At 36.6% G+C, this 20,767-nt stretch overlaps 1 protein-coding gene across 1 annotated transcript in view; it reads right to left on the bottom strand.

Annotated features, from left to right (window-relative positions):
* The window catches only part of pcdh11 (protocadherin 11), a 143,578-nt gene that overhangs the window by 103,920 nt on the left and 18,891 nt on the right, over window positions 1-20,767 (bottom strand). Inside the window, exons 4-6 of the mRNA XM_068326420.1 lie at window positions 15,973-16,039; window positions 3,075-3,084; window positions 127-143 (exon numbers count right to left, since the gene is read on the bottom strand). Coding sequence (XP_068182521.1) covers window positions 127-143; window positions 3,075-3,084; window positions 15,973-16,039 — 94 coding nt within the window. The remainder of the gene's footprint in view (window positions 1-126; window positions 144-3,074; window positions 3,085-15,972; window positions 16,040-20,767) is intronic.

Genomic DNA, 20,767 nt, shown 5'->3' with positions numbered 1-20,767 from the left:
GCTCTGCACAGAGAACAATGGAAACTCCTGCTTAACTATTTGCATGAAGAGTATGACTGCCAGTTATTTGGGCAAATGTCTATTTCTAAGGATGACACAACAAACCAAAGACTGTGATGTTGTTACAGGGTGCTGTCTTTAGTCTGTTTTAAGTTCTACTGAGATGTACACTAGGGATTAATAAAAACAAGAATGTTGTGATGTGCATAACTGCGCCACTTTTGTGATTTCCTCTCCTTTTTTCCTCACCCCCCTTCAGGTGTTGAGACATTCTTTGAAACCAACTGTCAAGCTGCTGTCTGTGCAGGCAGCATGCAAAGAGTTCATCCCAAACCTGCTCTTTATTTTTTGAAACACTTGAATGGATATGTGGCTTGGCTGTTCATATCGCACTCCTTTGTGGCATGTTTTTGACAAGCATAACCAGGATTTTTCAGTGTTGTTCTATCAGCATTGTAATTCTGGTCAATGGAATATGAAGAACTGAGAATGATCTGATTAATCATATAATGCATGTATGTAAATATGCACAGTATATGTGGGAAAAGTAAGACAGTATTAAAATACTTGTATTTTTATACATTATTTCATGCCACTTTTCCTGAGAATTAGGAAGTATCAAACCAAAAAAAGCATTTATACTCCTTCGCAGATTCTCCAACCACATCCCTCTATCAGGTCACCAAACAGAGTCTGCCACAAGTATTTTAAGACATCTCAAAACGGTTCGCTGAATTTATCATTTCAACAGTACCGTATATGCATAACCATGTTTTATCTAACTATGCATAACCATGTTTTAAGGTAATTTACGCTTTTCTCATTTTTAATCAGCATTTCAACCTTGTGCTAGCGTGAAAAGTAATTTAGCAAACTATGGAAAAAATAAACAAAAATTCACAAGGCAAATGTGATATAAAAGTACATCATGAAAAAATCTTGTCTGTAAAACAAACTTCTTAATTGAATTGAAAAATTCCCTGCCTCTGGGGAAAAAAAGACATTAAAATAGTCTATTATTCATGAAGAGAAGCAATACAATGTCCATCCTTCAAAAACTAGACTATAGTCGGCAGACACATTGGAGAAGAATCGTTATTTGTCCCATACAATTATATTAGTACAACATACTGAATCCTACTGTCATTGACTTAACAACATTTAACTCATCCCTGAGGAGCAGTGCGGTGTTTACTGAATAGCATGCAGGGACCAGCTCCAGATTTAAGCAACAACACTGACCATGCAATTACCTCAATATACAGGGAAGCCAATACAGGACAAAAAGGCTCTACCTCAGCTAAAAATCAAGCCAGGAAATGTTTGTTGTCAGGCAACGGTACTAACCATGCTCAGCATCATTCTTTTAATTTTACTGCCACAACATTTTGAATGATTGAGTGTAAAAATGGAATTCTTCCACTGAGCCACTATTCAAATTTGAATGTTGTTGAACTACCAAAAACATTGTCTAACCTCTGTTCAATGCAATGTTTACTGCTTCTCAATATTTTTTAGCAAGTTATGGTTTATTGTGCATTGGATACGTAAACACAAAAAGAAAACAGTTTGTAATCATATAGGGACAATAAGCAACTGTCTGGCAAAAGAAACAGTTATCATCACAGGAAATCTAAAGAGTTTTACTACCTATCATGAAACATGGCCTCATTATTTCAGCTTGATCACCTGCCATACTTGACGTGGATTACAAAAACAAAAGATTTGTGTTGAGAAGATGATCAGCTCATTCCCTCGGTACCCAGTCAGACGTCTTACTTCGCTGGCTAACACAGTAGCTGCACCATGGTGGGAATAATCAGGTTCAAAGAAGTTGTCGTTTCACAAACTGTTGTGAGACATTCACAAACATCAAGTTTTATACATGACTTATCTCTGAGTATTGCTGATGAAATGGAACCGGCACACATTTTGTTTTTCCCTGAGGTAGAATGGCAAAAAGTGAAACAAAAGAAAAGAAAGCAAGATATAGAAGAAAGGTACTGTCAGTGTAGAATGATGATGCATTTTCAAACTCTGCGATGGCCGCACATCAAAATCCATCAAGTTGTATAAAACACGCTGCCTTGTGAGCCTTCATTTGTACGTCTTTGTTCTGTTTGTACTTACGCAATTCTAAAAAGTAAAAGTTAAGGGTTTATGACAGAAGAGCAGAAACTAAATTGTCATAAACTTCAGTTCCTTCCAAGATGATGGATTACATTCTTCAGTGCAGACCTCCAATATAATCTGGAGAGATGCTCATCAAACTCTTCTCTGATGAGGTGTGCTGGTCTGGGATTACTAAGGATGTTCTTGTTTTTGATCCAATTTCTGCATAATCTAAAGCTAAAACTGATGTTAGATCAGTATGGGTACTTTAGAAATAATAGGGCTGATCTATTGTAGTCTGATGAAAGACCAATAAAAGACACAATCACTGAAACACTTTTACATGATATTCAGAATTTTTAATGCTATAACAAGTAGAAGCGTTGTTTCATGACTCATTTTGTTTATCCCTCTCCTCTGCACATAATATCACACTTGACTTGTTCAGGCTGCTGTTTTGCATAGATCGGGGCCACAGTCCTCATAGCAAATGGTCCTAGAACATGAACCACAGTAAAGTGTATTTCTTTTCTTTGCCTACAAGTACATTTGTTTTCATTAGATAGGATCGGTCAGCAGTCTAGGCCCTTAGGTCCAGTAATGGACCATAGGATTGCGGGTCCATTATGGACTCACAGGGAAATAAATGATATATTGATCCTAAATATTCCCCACTCTTATGCTTCACTAAACAGCTTTTACCATCACTACACATAGAAAAAAACAACAACCCCTCACTCTATAAGTTTACAATATTCAAAGCACTGCAATTTAAACATTGGGTGTAACTATAACATGATTATACTGTGTGACAGGTGTGGAAAATTTTACATCACACTTGAACACATTGAACAACAGCAATTATAATGAACATGAAGCTGAAGTGAAAACAAACTACAAGCACAGAAGAAAGACTGAGCATTATTGAAAATAGAGAGTTGGAACTCTCCACAAGACAGTACAGGGGAGCAACTGATGCATGCATGTCACAGTCACAATTATTATTTCATTACAGAGCTGCTAACATTGGCAGCCGTTCTCTGGCATTCTTGTGGGGAGTCTGGCATGGCACCAGAAGGAGTGTAGTGGATGACAGTTTTGGGGAATGGGGCTGTGAGGGAGGGGCGTCTGGGGAGGAAGGGGAAGAGATATGTGTGGAGGAAACAAGCACTAATTTGGGTCATCCCCCAGTCTGTATGGTGTTGAGTGACAAATCCTCCTCGGCACCCAATCTGAAAACACATATGTCGTACCCTGCTGGGTACCCACTGGACTTAATTGCCCTAATTATTTTTAATATAATAATATCCCATAACACGTTTTTAAATGACATATTATCTTAATGATGCAAACACAAATAAAATCTACAAAAAAGACACATTTCAGTTTATTTTACCTTTATGAAGACTATTATGATCATTTGGCCTAAGAATTAAAAAGATTTTAAAGGGTGTTTGAAATATAAATGTCATTTAACAAGGCACACTTAAAAGGTTTAATAGCGTTTGTTGTGACAAAAAAAAAAGTAATAATTACAAGTGAAGAGATAATTGAAGGATATGAATGGATGAATGAAGTTTTAATTCTATAATATTATTTCTAAATTGCCTTCAGGTTGCCAAGTCATCCATCCATGCATCCATCCATCCATCCATCCAACCAACCAACCAACCAACCAACCATTCTCCTGTGGACGAGACAACCGTAAGTGTCTTGTCTACAGCCACTTTTCCGTTTTAAGAGTCATTCATAATATCAATCCACCCAAATTGCATGTTTTTGGTGGTGGGATGAACCGGGAGAGGACCCACACAGAAGCAAGGAGAACAAACAAACTCCTGCACAGAAAGGACTCAAACCCAGAATCTTCTTGGTCTAAGGCAACAGCACAACCCACTGCTCCACCATAAGGCATTTCTGTCATTACAAAACCCTGGTTGATGGTCGCTATGTTTTTCAGTTGTGTTTTATTTATCTCACTTCATTTGATTCTGGTTATGTTAATAGGATTTCACCTCAATTTATTCAAGTGCTGATCAATGGCATGGAATCTCTGCACTTCATGCATTATGTATTTTAGTGGAACTCACTTGCTTTATAGCTGAATGGCTAAAGGTTAACAGTCCCAATAGGTGGGACTCCCTGAAGACTAATCTGAACTTCAAACAGAGATTTTGTATTCACTTTTCAAGGCAAAAGCACACAACAACAGAAAACTTGTTTTTATTACCACTTCTTATGACTCACCGGGAGAAACAAAGTGATTTACAACCTCACATCCTTCGCTCATATTAATGTGGCTATAAATGCCCATAGACATTTTAGTCTCTGTAGGAAGTGAGGCAGAAAAAGGAGGAGTTAAAAGCTGGGAAATTAGTAAGAAGGGCAATGGTGCAAGGGAAAAATCAGGAAGAAAAGGGAGGAGAGAAATACTATGAAGTGAAATTAAGAAGTGAGTGGACAGCAAGTGCTAAAATCTCAAACCAGCATTAGTGTTAGATATAATAGTTTCTGTAATTATTCTACTTTAAGTGTCATTTTGAAGCTGAAATATTTTTTCACCAGTGAGATCTTGAGCCTCTCTGCATTCAGTTTAATATGGAAAAAACATCCAACTGTCTCTGAGGGCCCTTGTCTCTCTCCCCTGCCACTCCCGGCTCAATAAAACTGGCATGCTATTCCCTAGATGAGAGTCCCATTGCACTACGTGAGGACTGTGAGGTAAAAACCCCTCCAGTACCTCCTAAATCTAAAAGTGGGAGACAGAAGGTGTTAGAGACATATCCTGTGAGGGTCACTTGGCAGTTTTTGCCTTATTGTATTCTCAGTCATTGAGATTTGCCTGTGGCTTTTGGAAAATGATGTTGAGCCACCCATGAGATGACTTTTTTATTTCTATGGAAACTGCACATTTTAAAGTACCATTTTGTTTCATAGGCAAAATGAAGGGATATAAATATTTCTGTTGATTAAAATATTAGCAATGTAATGAGTTAGTAAAGGGAGGTAAAGCTATGAGTAGTGCTAATTTAGAGTCAATAAAAGGACGAAAATTAGAAACTAAAGAAGGTCATTTTCAGTGCTTAAATGGATGATTGCTACAGTGTTCCTCATTGCTGGTGCGTGTGAACATGGATTGAACTCTAGGGGATTTTGCATTATTGTCAGTAAACAAATGTCAATGCATGAATCAATTCAGAACAACTTAATGATATTGAATCTCGCACGCTCAAAATTTGGCTACACTGACTGTCATTCTCATGCTGTCACTGTTTTATTTTCACATGGAAGAGAGTAGATTAATGCTAAGATGTACGATTGCTTAGGGAATATGGGGATTTGGTGAGCAGAGTGGAGGCTTAAAACTGTCAGAAAATCACTTAGTTGACAAAAGATTCCAGTCAGAAACATGACATATGACCTGTAAAGAAGCACTTGCCTTCAACACAGCCTGAACATGAGCCAGCCATTTTAAGTGGCGCCATCAGTCTCCTTCAGGTAATGCAATTAGATGCCACTAATATCTTGGGATGCTCTTCAAGCTGCAAATGCACTTTTGCTAAATAGCATGCAGAGTAATAACTAGTGACAGCATTCATGGAGCCAGATTGAGAAAGCTTTTGTTTGAGATTGGTTCAAGCAACTGCATATGCAGAACAAGCCTACACACAAATTTAATGAAATGAAAACATGTTATACAAATCCATGTTGGCTGTTTTTGCTTTGTTGCCAGGTAACCCAGCTCACTTTTGGTTAAAACACATGGTCAATTTTTATGACAGGCTTAGGTAGTCCGACAGTGAGAGAAAAGCTTTTGTGCATGTGTGTTACATGAGAAACACCTACTTTAAAACAAAAATAAAATTATTTAGATCTCTTTACCTCTGTTTCGTCGACAATGCCTTAGTCTTTTTTTTGTGTTAGGCTGTGTCAGTACGATATTGATGAAGCCATTTCTCTTGCTTAGTAAGAATTCCCATATCAATAGCATTCCATTAATAGTAGGTGTTGTAGCAGGTAATAAACTTCCACAATAGAGTGAATTGAGCAAAGATTCACCTTGACAATAAGGAAGCAAGGAAGCGTAAAGGGAACGAGATAGAAGTAAATATAGAACAAGGAAATGACAACAAAAACGGGATGAAGATTATTAATTTTAAAACTTGAAAAAAATTAATGTAATTTCAGAATATATTCTATTTATACAAAGGGCAACATTTTGATTGCACAAGTTAACAAAACTTGACACGTTACAATAATTAAATATACCATGTGAAAAGCATCAACCCATTAAAGTTTGATTGAGGCACCTGTGTCACAAACCTATTTTGTAAGTTATATCCAGATTACTTCATGGATCTGCAGGTGAACGCTCCTAAAAAGTATGCCGCGTATCATAGTAACATTATAAAATTATAAAACATGGCCAATGATTGTTTTATTGATCCTGGTTTCCATGAAATTTTACCCTAAATATCTGTTTGGAGTTCTCCTCAGTATTTGTGATATGTGTGTAAAAATATAAGTATAAACAAAGCCATTGAGATAACTGGCTAACAGCGTATTCTAGCTTTGACACACAGGTCTTACTGATTCTTTTGGTTGATGAACATATTTTGCCAGAAAATACAGCAGAGCACTGAAACAGCTATCCTCACCACTTTACTCATTGATTTGACAACATCAGAAAAATTCACTGAACAGAAAATACAATTAAATTCAAGCATAAAGAGTCCACAATTTTGGAACCATGCAATCCAAAATTAACTCCTAGACGAATAAAAAAAAATTGTTATTAGACATGGTCCTTCATTTCACTTTTTTAATACCTTCAGGTATATGACATAGTGTTAAGCTCTTGAAAGAACCCCAGAACGTAGAAAAATCCAACTACACTGCTGGAGATTTTTGAATGGGAAATTCGCCAAATAAATTTTGATTGACCAAGGTTTATTTTCAACACTTCAAATAACCACATTTTATTCTCTTTTTTGTTTGATTTCTGCCTACTGATGAAGTTACTAAGTACCACCAACTGAAAGACTAATCAATTGACAAGTTTTGGAAGCAATTTGGCTCCAGTCTGAAACTGCACTTTTAAAACTCTACTACATTCAAGACTCTTTGATAAAAAATTAAAAGAGAAATAACCAAGATCAAGCTCTTCTCAATAATATATTTTCTGTTTCATTCATGTTTAGACTGCAAACTGCCTACAGTACTCCATGGTAGCTCAAGGGAAGCTGTGGAAGCTGCCACACCATTGATAGTGACACTCCTGATATTGCACAACAATCAATGTTTTCGACATGAGAGATGAAGACAGCCACCTTTCTTAACACACACAAATGCACACATACAAATGCATTTAAGGCATCAAAAATGCCTTAAAGATACAAACACAAGTAGTATGTTATCAAAAGTCCACAGAATCACTGTAATCTTGGATTTAATCTCTTCACTTGACGGATTAACTGGAATATCAAAGGACACAATGCTTATAACAAAACAAGGCTGATCAGCAGCTGTGATAGTGTCTTTGCATTCAGAGAAAGACAGAGATAGACTAAGAAGGAAAGAATATGATCTGCTACTTGCTCCCACTATTCCCCTCAAGGCAAAGTCAGGATAAATCTTATAAGGGATTATCTCAGCAGCACAATGTTTGCTGTTCTGCCTATTGTATGCATTTTAAAGCACAATTGATAAATTACTTATTTACATTGTGGATGGATGAAAGTCAAACACTGGCTATTCTTGTTATTTGCATAGTTTGGGAAGTACGAATGACAGCTGGCTCCATATGTTTCCTATTGCCATATTCCACTGAGTAGATGTTCAGGTACCTCCCTTACATAATGGAAGAGAGAACTTTGGCATACCATGTTTTTTTTTTTTAATTACTTAATTGTGTAAAACTTAAGTTGTTTCCAAACTTAAATTAGACAATATTATGAAGCTCAAATATCCTGCTACCCTGGTTTCAGTTTGCCTGCCAGCTCAATAGGAGTGCAAATCAGTCTTAAATTAACTACATGTGGGATCAGATTTCTCTGTGGGAACCCTTCTGCTTTTGATTTAAAGTAAACCAATAGCTTCATTTTTTTGTGATTAAACATGCATAGATCACTCTAAAACTGTATGTATTATGCTACCCGCTTTCTACTGCTACCTCATTTTTTAAGAATTTATGATTTTTTTTGGTGGTCGGGTCAATCCCCAGTTCTGTGTAGCAAGTTTCATTAAACTCATCCCTCACTATTCTCATTCCTGTTCTCCCTTCTCTTTCCCTTTATTTTAACCTTCACTGCTTTCTTATTTTACCTACACTTAACAAGATCCTTCTTTTCATCAGACACTGCCTCTAGACTGTAGTAAGTTGTATGTCTGTGTTTCAACTCTGGTTGCCCCCAGCAGATGTAAATGACTTTGGTAGTTGATGTCTGAAGAGAAAAGATGAAGAATAAAATCCCTAAGTGCAAAATCAAACAGATAACAGGATGGAATTTTCATTCTGCAGAGGAATGTGTATCTTGACATGCACTGCCTTTCATACTCTTCATTTAATATATTCAAGGACAGTTAGTTTTGGAGGCATTGTAATCCTGAATATTGAGGATACATTTATGGTTTTCCATTTCTTCAACACATGTCTATCATATAAAAAAAAATCCTACAAAGATTGGCATATGTTGAAATAATTTACAAGTAACCATACAGATGTCTATAGTTTGACTGTTATGTTATCACTCATCCCATATTTGTGAACTTGTATTCTGCTAGTACTCTGTAGAGTTATTGTGGAGTATTGTACATTAAAAAAAATAAAATAAATAAAAATCAATCAGTTATTTTATGAAAACACATTACGGAGGAAATAGTTCATATACCAGGTGGGTTGCTTGGTGTATTTGATGTTATAAAATGATATGACCCACATTACACCAAGTCGTTCAAGTGACCTCTAAGGTGTTATCTCAAAAAAGCAAACATGGCAGCAGCAGCACTCCCTCCTCCTCCCCCTTTAGCCAAGGATTCCAGAATGTGTCTTTGCAAAGATCCGTTTTCGCTGCATCTGCAAATTCACTTTTTCAAGGTCAAATGTGGCATTGAGAATACGAGAGATAACGGTGTTACAATAAATTATGGACACACATCTCTTACATAGTTTCAGCCGAATAAATTGATGGATGAAACGTCCTCAGTGATAAAAGTGACAACCTAGAATGTGGACAGTAGCAACCTTGGAGGAACTTTGAAAGAATAACACAAACACAACTGGGGTGAAATTACCAGGGTGTTAATAGCACAACCTGCATGATTACATTTGTATTTACATTTCAGAGCTGTGTTCATTAAATTATCATTGGAAGTGTGATGCAGTGACACATTTTTTGGCTATTTTAATGATTTACAGGTCTGAAGTTTGTCAGGCACACTAAGTAAATAACTGAATATTTGAGGTGCTCCGCTGTAAGGATTGGCACTTTGTCTTGGACCAAAAATGGCTTAATTTCCCCAAGGCAAAGCCATAAAGCTAAGTTTGTTTTGACAAACAAATTGATGGAGTGAAATAAATAGAATTACTGGTAACTTAATTTGAACTGAAGCATTGGATTTACGAAGACTCTCTGGCAGTTGATGAGGTAATTAACTTAGGAATTAATAAGAGAACAAGCAGGACTTGCACTTCACGTAGCACTACAACAATGGTAACAAGAGTCAAGCTTGAGAGCATTTGTGCTTGGCCGAAAGTAACATGTTCTGTGGGATAGAAACACTTTATGCAAGGAGTGAATCAATCAATCAATCAATGATCTGAGGGAAGCTAACATCTACCAAATGGCCCAAAAAGAGCAAGGACACTACTATAGTACAAAAGCAGTGGATTGGATAGCATTGGCAGGCGTTTTGACATTGAGGACAAACTTCAAAACACTTGTTCCAGGTTAGATAGCTCCTCATAATCACTTTGCAAACAAGCAAGCAGCACCAATGATGCCTTCACCCGCCTTTGTGTCACTCAAATTAGAGAAGAATTAGAGTCCTCTTGTGGCTACATTACTCAAATTAGAGAAGATATCTCTTAATTTAAGTTTTATTGTTGAAGAAATTAATTACTAAAGTTCAGTATGTTCATAAAACAGCATGCACAACTGGAAGCATATAGATTTTAGGAAACTACAGTAGTTGAACCATAAATTTTAAAGTAGCCTTTGATGTCAATAAAAAATGGGTTTTAGTTGTTAAATTTATGTATTTTTAATAGTCATTTCTTTTCTCTTTGGCAGAACATGGCTAACATTTTTCAGTATAGTAGCTGAAGTAATTCCATAGCGGAATGCCCTGGGTCCACTTTTGGTTTTGGTTTTGTAGATAACTTACACCATTCAATTTTCATGGACCTAAACAATAGGCTCATAGCACAAATTGTAACATCGGTAATGTTACTTATAAATTTATATGCAGCATTTTTCCCGCATTTATTTGCAATATTGTTTAATTTGATTGTAATTCCCTTCAGACTCCATGAAACCTGACGGCCACTTGCTGGAAGCAAATGACAATCCAAAAAAAGAATAACGAATGAAAGGAACATGGTTTGTTTGGAGTACAGGTTAAATGTATACTGACAACAAAATTATCATTTAGATTGGATTATGAAATCATGAATGTGCATAGGTCAGAATTAGTTGCATGATCCCTCTGGAGAATGTGTTCTTAACTTTTAATGTGGAGCACTGTGTCCTTCTCTGACCTGGATCATCAGTGGTAAACCCATTAGAAAGAGAACACCACATGACAAATACCCTGAGACCATGCTGTGTATTCATCTGCTACATACGTCTATATGATAAAGCATTTCCTGCTGACAGGGATGGCCATTTTTCTATCATCTGAGTTGCCATGCATGTGGTCAGTGGATCAGTGCTGTATATACAGTGCGCCCTTGTTCTTTGCGGTTAATGCTTTCCACGGACCACACACGATTAACGAATTTCGTGATGAAGCGACAAACTATTTATCTTATCATTTACGGTAATTTAAACATGTATGACCCTCTCCATTCTGATATTAAACCACCTTCTATCCGTTTTACCTTTTCCCACACTCTCATGGAACCGAGTGCACTTCGGGATGCCATCAGCCAATAGAATGTGCATACGGTATCCCATGACTGCCAACTAAAAATCTGCAATGAGGTGAAGTTGCGAGCGTTGATGTGCAAATGCGCGAGGGCACACTATAGCTTTAAATCAAATGTCTTGATCCATTGGGAATTTCCCACATTAATTATTGTCGAAACACTCTGGCCACACTTTGATGCATCCAACCAGTACATCCCGCAGAAGCTTAATTGATATTACATAGAGGGAGACTCTATCTTCCAGTTCACTCCATTCCAGTGTGTCACTCAGCCCAACAGGAGACTGTAAATTGGACAAGTAGATAAAATTCCATAACTTAACCAAAGAGACTGGAAACCCCTAACAATCTCTTTGTTGTGTCTAAAACCAGTGGCTCCCAATGGAATCTCTTGGAATAAGCACAGGCACACTTCGTTATTTCATTATATAGCCTAATACTGATTTACATGCACACTGGAGGAAGAGCATTTTTTCTGGGCATTATGGCTGAGGGAACAATGTGCTGCTTCTCAGGAAGATACAAAACAAGACAGAGATCCATTCAGTGCATATAAACCTCAAGGGGCAGACATGATCTCAAGTTATCCATGTTCCCCCCAAAGCATTAAGACATGTATGCATCATGTCATTGAGACCAGGACTAGGAAACACAGCCTTTTCTGCTGTCATGTTAAATAATGTATCATGGAGATGAATGGAGCACAATTTGAGAGCAATCTAAGATTCCATGTCGCATCATCATTTCTGATGCACTCAGCATCATTCACTAGGTGTTTTTTCCCCTGTATTTGATGCATAGATATTGTTGCATTTGCATATCCCCTAAGACAAGTGCATAATTTTTTACTTATCCTAGTGCACTGGCTCACTGACCCTGCACAGATTTGCTGTGAGCTTGCATTGATACCTCCCTTTGGACTATTTATGACCTCAGTAATGCTCTGTGCAGTCAGCATTCATAGGGAGTACAGAGAGCAATCGTGGACTCATGAGCAACATGCTGCCCACCACTCATTGATTACATGATTTCAGACAAACTGAAGAATGTCTCATATTTTCAAGCAGTATTTGAGAAATTATTTGTTGGAATAAATACCGGGTTGCACAAAACAAATTTCTGGTAAGTGAAAGTATCATTACTACTTTATATCACATAAAAACATTTTCTTGCACCTTGAATAACTGTAGTAGTGGTATAAAAGCACAGACTCTTCTCATAGTTGTATTTAATCATCTTCAATCTTCTAATCATCTATCAATGATTAGACATTAAACTTTGCATTGAGGTAGACTCACACAAAAGACTCCCAAAGGATTTGCAAACATTGGTCGATGTGAGTCACTGGGGTCATTCAAACAAATGTGGTGTGTCTGGGTGACCTTAATCACTTCCAGGTTCATCCAGGCTCAGATTTCACTTGTGTGCCTTATTTCAGGTCACTGCCTCAAAGTCAAAGTAGGGCACAGTCATTATCTGAGCGAGCATAGCACAATCATCTACACAATACAATGAGGTCGGCACAATTAACTAAAGTGCTGTCCGTTACCTTTGGACATCCCTTGTAATACACATGTATCTTCCCCGAATGCTTGGTTCTTTCTTCTTTAGTCAAAAATACTGGATGTAACTTCAATCACAGAAAAAATAGGCAAACAACATCCAGTAGACTTTCTAAGGATGGGTTTGTGTAACTTAGTAGTAAGACAGAAAAAAAGGAAAAAAGTGCGTGGTTATTGGTAACTGGGTCTGGGGTATTCTAATCATCAGAAGTATTTTAAATCATTTTGTTTGGGCTATATTATTTTATTGTGGACAGAAGCCAATATTAAAGTCCTCTATCTTTTACCTGTAAAAGGTAGTGGAAAATGAAGTGTAAAACCTTGTCTGGAAAGAAATGTAAATGCATATTTATATTTATTAAAGTATTAATAAGTTCATAAGTATATTTATAACCAAGACGAAACAGTTACAGAGGTGTTTAATAAAAGGGACTTTTGAAGGGGTTTGTTGCCAGTTTTTCTCAAAATGCATGATGCCCCATGACTGGGAGCTGTTTCAATTTATAATGACTGTCTGACCTGTCAAATACTTCTGCACCAAAGGAAAAAGAAACTGTCAAAGTCACTTGTAATAATCTGGCTGACTGATCTTAGGAGTTGCTGCTTGTGTTGGTGATGCACATAAATTCTTACGGCCATCAATGAATATCCCATACATTACTTAAAAAGTTTCGTCAAAATATTCCTGACTTTCTATCTATATCTATATCTATATCTACATCTATATCTATATATGAATATATCTGTATCTATATCTCTCACTGTGCCTTTTAAACAAAGCTGCACAGCTCCTAATGGACAAAATTTATTAGGTTAAAATTTTGTTAAAAGCTCAGAGGTTTCATTTGATATAGAAGTTGATTCAGTGGTTTTTGACCAACAGAGCCAATGATGGGCTAACTGATACATACAAGAATTGGAAACATTTGAATGAGTTTTAAAAATGTGATGTCTGACTGGAATTGACATATGTGGTTCACCACAATTATTTCCTACTAATGGCACTATGGATGCTGCTTTGCTGACATGGAACCAGTTTTCACTCATAACTGAACATCAGTGCAGTGTATTGCTCATACGATTAAGTACTTTGATAGCTTACAACTAAAAAATAAGATGACTGCTGTAAGTATAAAACACGTGACACAGACGTCAAACTGCAAGATTCCAATTACAGTATCTATTTTAATGTTTGAATCTCTTCTACAAACTGCTCCAAATGTAATGAAATGTTTCCTTCCAAATCTTTTTGTATTGTATTTTTCAATCTTTCACTTTGAGTGCTTTCACTGAATGAAATGAAAACATAGTAAGAAATTCAGCATGTTGTTGTGTATGTGCAGATTAAGTTTGAACTGTGTACAATTTTGGGCGGGATGCATTTGCCGTCTGTGCTATTCTTTTGTGTCCTGCCTCAGATTAAGCCTGACAGCTATGTCAAATATCCTGTTACAGAATACAACTGCACAGATGAGGAATGAAGTATTTTGGGGGTTTTTTTTCAAAAGGTCTTTTCAAACAAGCAAACCTTTTCACAGTTGTCCTACTTGTGTCAAATGGAGCTCTAATTAGTTAATGGGATAATCTCATTAGAGAAATGCTTTTATTGCAGGTGTCCAGTCCATGATGAGAAAATTGCCAGAGGCGTAAAGTTAGATGACTTAATGACTAGTCATACTAATACAGTGTGATCAGATGAATTGAATTGTTATGAATATTAAAGATGCCTCATCTCATACTTACAGTACAAGAGTATACAGTAAAATCCTGCCTATGGCAGTCTAGTTGTCTAAACAGCTGTTGTGGTTTAAAATGCAGTATGACTAAATTAAGAGCAGGAGATTGTTTTTCTTGTGTAAAAAGGAGGTCAGTGTACTCACTGACCAGCCACAGTGTTTCAGCCATCCTGGAGACTTCACGAAGTTTTTGTTGTCATACTGAAGAACAGGTAATTTTTAACATAATTGCTACAGGAATTTATGTCACATCTTTAATGTCTTCTCACTGCATGATATGGTAAATTTTGTATTCCAGAACTGTGGATAGTAAAATGCTAAAATTAATGCATTCTTGTTAATTTCAACAAGGTTTGCAATGGGACATATTAGAAATGTTAACAATGAAATCTACTTTAAATTATCTTCTTTACACATTTTACATTGTGTGTGTGTGTGTGGGGGGGGGTCAGAATGGAAAAAGGCAACTGTCTGTGGTTTCCCGATTATCCCCTGCAAAAGCCTATAAGCTGTCTAAAAGTACTTAAAGAGTCAAGTAGCAAAATAAACAACACTGATTATCATCCCACTGTTCTTTTATTCCAAATTGGAGCATGCAAGGAGGGAGGGGGTTGGAGTCTAAGGTTGTGCCTTCCCCCATCACTGCCATCTGCTTTGGCAAATGTTAAGGCAGGCTAAATACCCCTTGAGTCCTCTGTTCAAACCAGATTATCAGCTATTCTAAGGAGGCGGACAAGCATCTTATCGTCTCTCAATCTCTTTTGCAAAAGCAAATCAAGAATTCAGAATGAGGATTATCAGGATTAGGGACGACAAAAACTTGGCCCTTGTTGGACAATGTCTTACGTTGTTGCTTTCAAGCCTGGCTACCTTTAGCTTGCAAACATATTATTACTGCATCCTGTTGCGACTTTGATTTCGACATTAACATTATTTTTCTGAGTTAAAAGATCTCATAAATACTTTTAGTAAAGTATATATCACTGACATGTTGACACACTGTGCAATAACAGCACTACAGTGTTAAAATTAAGTGATATGTCGGACACTGAAGAATCTAGACATGGATCTGTTGCACTTCCCAGATGAGCCTCGGCAACGCTGACAACATCACATAGTGTTGAACAATGACCCACAGCGGGGCATGACTAGCATTGAAAATCGCATTTATTAGAAGCAACAACATGATAGATTACTGGACAGATCCCCCATTGCACGCTGCAAGAGAATTAAATGAGGAACACATTTCACTGTGAAAAACCTCTTTGTGATGGTAGTTTGGTTGCAGCTGTAAAGAAGCACCAGTGACATAGTAGTTAAAATTATGAATAACGTCGCCTACTTTTTGGCTTTTCTTGTCTTTGTGTTCAAAGGAATTAGTATTACATCTACTTAAGTAAAACTAAGGTTGTAACCTCCTGATTACTTCAAATATGGGTGGGGTGAGATGGATAGAGTGGGTGTTTACGCTCAAAACATTAACTTATCCCTACTGCTACAGCTGAAAAATGTTAAAAATCAAGAGAAACGGCTCACATATAACCATGAACCCCCTCCCCCAGTACATACACAATATTTGCATGAGCATTAACTGCTTGAGCATTGTTAATCAGACACAAACGATCATAGTGGATTTTTCTACCTTAGGTATTTCAGGGTAGGCAGAGACACTTACTGTCTCACCGACACACCAGCAAAACAAATGCTTGTTGCACACTATCAGCAACTACTGTTTTAGATCACACTTTTAACAAGGAACAAACAATTGTACAAGCAATCGATGTTCCTCAGATCCCCGCTCTACAGTCACACCTCGTTTAATCAACAGAATTGTTTTCAATGAAAACAATCTCCGGGCTGTAGAGCTACTCAGTGTCTCAGAAAGAGCCGCTTGCCGGGTTTCCACACTGATTTGATTGTTGCGCACACAAAGGTAGCAAGACCACCGCAGCTATGGGAGATGATTGAATTATTCAGTTTGGCAGAGATTTGGCAGCAATTGTGTGGAGTGTTGCCTTGAGTAGAGTGCAACAGAAAGACATCATCTTCTTGTTTCCTGCACCACTGCACAGCATATGCATAAATGGGCCCTGCTTTGACAGTAAGTCAGTATCACTTCAAAAAACCTTTACATCATACCCACAACAAGCTCACTGCTGGGATAATTGACCTACACCTCCCCCATAGATGCTTAATGACAAACATGAAATGTCTACAGCATGAATATATGAACATTTAAATGAGATGGGTTTTTTAAGTTGCGTGTAAGAATATGACAAGCCTGTGTCTGTGGCATATTTGCATATCTGGTATTCCCACTAAAAGACGTTTCAGGTGTCAAAGTTAAGACAAAGGTAAAAAAAAAAAATTTAAATATATATATATATATATATATATATATATATATACGTGTGTGTGTGTGTGTGTGTGTGTGTGTGTGTGTGTGTGTGTGTGTGTGTGTGTGTGCTTTCAAGGGCTTTTTTCCATACACATAGAAGAAGACTATAAATTCACATTGGGGGTTTTCAAATGAGTTCTTGCACATTGCTTCAAGGGAATTAGCTGAGACAGCAACTGTAGAGATCTTTTACAATCTGCAGTCTTGTGTAGTCATTCTATACTGTCTGTAGATGACTGTTATCTCAGTGGAGAATGTGAATGACTTTTGAAATCAATGTAATGTGAACATAAGAATGGGTTTTGCCATCTTGATAGCTCTTTTCCAATGTTACCCATATGAAATAATGAACATGTACAAAGTTTATGTTACATTTTTCAGCAAGAACTGATAATCGGTGAGATATGGATTGCACTCTCAAGGTTGTGGAAATTCAATGGTCTGATCATGTATACAAATACATAACATGTGTGATTTACCTGAAAACGTATTAAATAAACATGCGGTGCTATATTTTATCCACTTTACTTTAAATGGCATTACAGGATGTCAATCCAAGCTTTACTGAAGAATTCTAATAACCACAAGGCTAATAATGATAAGTAATAATCATTTTTTTAAAATTGTAATGAAGTGAATTGTCAGTTGTTGAAGACAATTTTTGTTGTTTCGCTAAAAAAATTGAACTGCTGGATGGCGGTCTTTGTGAGCTACTGTGTGCAGCTCTGTAGACTTTGTTCCATCTGCAGACAGTATCATTGAATTATATGTAATGAAACTTGCTACTTATAAATAGCTTACTGGAATCTCAGGATAAACCAAATACTGCTTCCTCATAAATCATGAATCGATATCACAGCAAAGAACTTTGCTCAGTGATACATTATGATACAAGCATGGGGCTAATTTGAAATACATAGGCCAAAAAAAAAAAAAAAAAATCTAAAGAAACACAAATACAGTAATGTGAGTTGACCAAAACTCACAAGGGAATAAAAAAAGACCCAAAAAACATTTCAATGTGAACTGCAGAGTAACAACAAAGTGGTCCAAGGACACATTGTACCACAGACAGTTCTTGATATGAACCAGACCAGTAACTCATGCTTACACTAACTGTTCCTCCTTTCCTCCCATCCTGTCTTTGTTTTAACTTTGTCATCCACAAAGTAATTTATTGCTGACTGTGGACGCATTGTTGCTGCACTTTCCTTGGTTTTCACACACACACACACACACACACACACACACACACACACACACACACACACACACACACACACACACACACACACACACACACACACACACACACACACACACACACACACACACACACACACACACACACACAGAGTGCATTATTGAAATACGTAATAATTATGCATGACAAAAAATACACCTCCAATTTTTCTTAAAGCTCAAAGTAATACAGATTCCTTTTGATCCATCTATTTTTTTTCTAAGTGAGAATAAGGCATTTAGTTGATTTACATTGATTTATTAATAGAAAGCTGACATTTATGGTCTCTCTATATGAAAATGTTCTACTTCAGCATACCGCATTTTCTCAAATCACAGAGGGCACTTTCCCCAAGGGAACTGATTATCTTTTTCTCAGGTTTAAAATGTGAAATAACTTTGATAAGAAATTAAATATTTTCTGTTGTCTCCACTGCGGCTTTGTTTTGTTGCCTTTCAAGTCAGTATTTTTGGATCAAATCCTCATAAACACTGCATAACACAATGGTAAAGTGGTTATTATTTACCCTCTAGCCTCAATCTTCATCTCAGATGTGTAAAACTGTGTTTGTGCACTGCTGTAGATCATAATAGCAGGGTTATCATTATCAAATCATCATTATCGACTTTCATGAGGAAAAAAAAGAGAAAAAATATCTGTGTTGTTCCAAGAAAAGCCTTTGTTTTACTGTGTTACTTCTGAAGTTATCACTTCAAAGGATGCTCTACCAGTACATTTCCATATCTTTTTAACTATATTGTCTTTTTAATGGATGATATACAGTGTATTTCCAAACTGCTGCCTTTCCTATTCCTAGGAAAATGCAATATTATGCAAAATCTAAGTTTCAGTCATTTTTGTGAGATAGGGCAATCATTCCTGTCCAAACCAACACCTTTTTTTATTTGTACTGTTCTCTTAAATTGGATACGGTGAAGTGCAGAAAAGAGACCAAACTGAGTGATGTATACTCATACTGAAAATAAGAAGAGTCATCAAAGTATGAAATACAATGCAAAAGACTTTAATAAATTTCAGAAGCGCACACATACATAAACAAAACATTTACAGTTGTCTCCACACTGGCAAATCAAAGTCAATTACAAAAATCATGTAAGGTGCATATTGTACTTCACAGTAAATTAAAGTGAGGTTGTTTGTCATCCTTACATGAAAAAGCTTTCCCCATGTACGAGTTCGTCTTTTCTGCCATAGAACAGGCAAATCTAATCATTACACAGTGCTAGAATACTATGTATATTTCATACTGGGGCTCCTACGCAGTAGTGAATACATTTGATATCATAATTACATGAAAATGTATCCTTCAATAAAAACAACCTGTCTCACAAATAGGCAACATAAAATTAAAAGCTCTAAAATAGACACAGTATGTAGAATCATTACATATTAAGACTGGGGCTAAATCAAATGCTTTTTCAAAAGCCCATTGATGATAGACTATATATATGTGTGTGTGTGTGTGTGTGTGTGTGTGTGTGTGTGTGTGTGTGTGTGTGTGTGTGTGTGTGTGTGTGTGTGTATGTGTGTGTGTGTATAGAGAGAGATCTAACAATCTCTGTTCTATTTTTAATTTCCCAATTTTTTTGACAGTCTATTACAATTTTTTTGACTCTAAACCTATGTTTATATGCAGGTACTGTAGGTACTTTTAAACTTTACTTATCAAAGTATTCTTGAGCTCACCATTTAACATTACTATTGAACAACAATGCTGCTAATTCATCAAGCCACTGGTGAATACTGTAGGAATTACTCTAGTCAGGACGCATAGCCATAGAAAAGATGAAAGCAAAATGAGTGCACTGCAGTGGATTTTCTGTCGAATGCTAACTTATTGCTGTTTGACCTTGTGACCTTAATTATTTTGGTGTTCAATGTTCTTATCATCAGAAAATGTCTGTCTTTTGTATAGAGATGCTGTATGTAAGGGCACAAAGTGAAGTAATTTTTTTGCTTAAGTCATATTAAAGACAGACTGAGGATTATTTTTATTATTATTTTGTATTATCTAACCCAAACTTCCAAATTTGAAACAGCCCATAAAAGGTTAGACTTAATGCTTTTCAAATCTGCCCTACATAAACAGCGTTTATAACGTCAGCAGTTAGTCCCCTGTGATTGTGGTTTAGCTCAACATATTAAACTTGTCTTACCATTTCTCCCTTTGTAGTAACTATATGGCGATCAGGAGTGTGTATTGTGGGTTCATGCATATTTCTGTAATATTAACCAACTGTCACTAGAAATCACTGGCGTTAAAGGTGGGACGGAAAAAAAGAGAATGTTGACAGTAAAGGTACAGTGTGTTGCCATTACTAATCTAATTCAATGTATTGTTGACCTTGCAGCACAAATACATTAGAGATCAATACTTCCATGAGCAAGCCCACTTAGATCAATGCCAAACAATACAAAAATTATAGCGTAAGAAAATAAAATGGCCACCAGGTAGTTTAAAAACAAGGAAAAGGAATAGAACCCATAAATATAAACACGATCAACTCTGTATAGATATACATACATACATATAAACATACTTTACAGA

Source organism: Antennarius striatus, chromosome 10, assembly GCF_040054535.1.
Source record: "Antennarius striatus isolate MH-2024 chromosome 10, ASM4005453v1, whole genome shotgun sequence".
NCBI lineage: Eukaryota > Metazoa > Chordata > Actinopteri > Lophiiformes > Antennariidae > Antennarius > Antennarius striatus.
The sequence above is the reverse complement of the archived record's forward strand: the minus strand, read 5'-3'. Positions and strand labels throughout refer to the sequence as shown.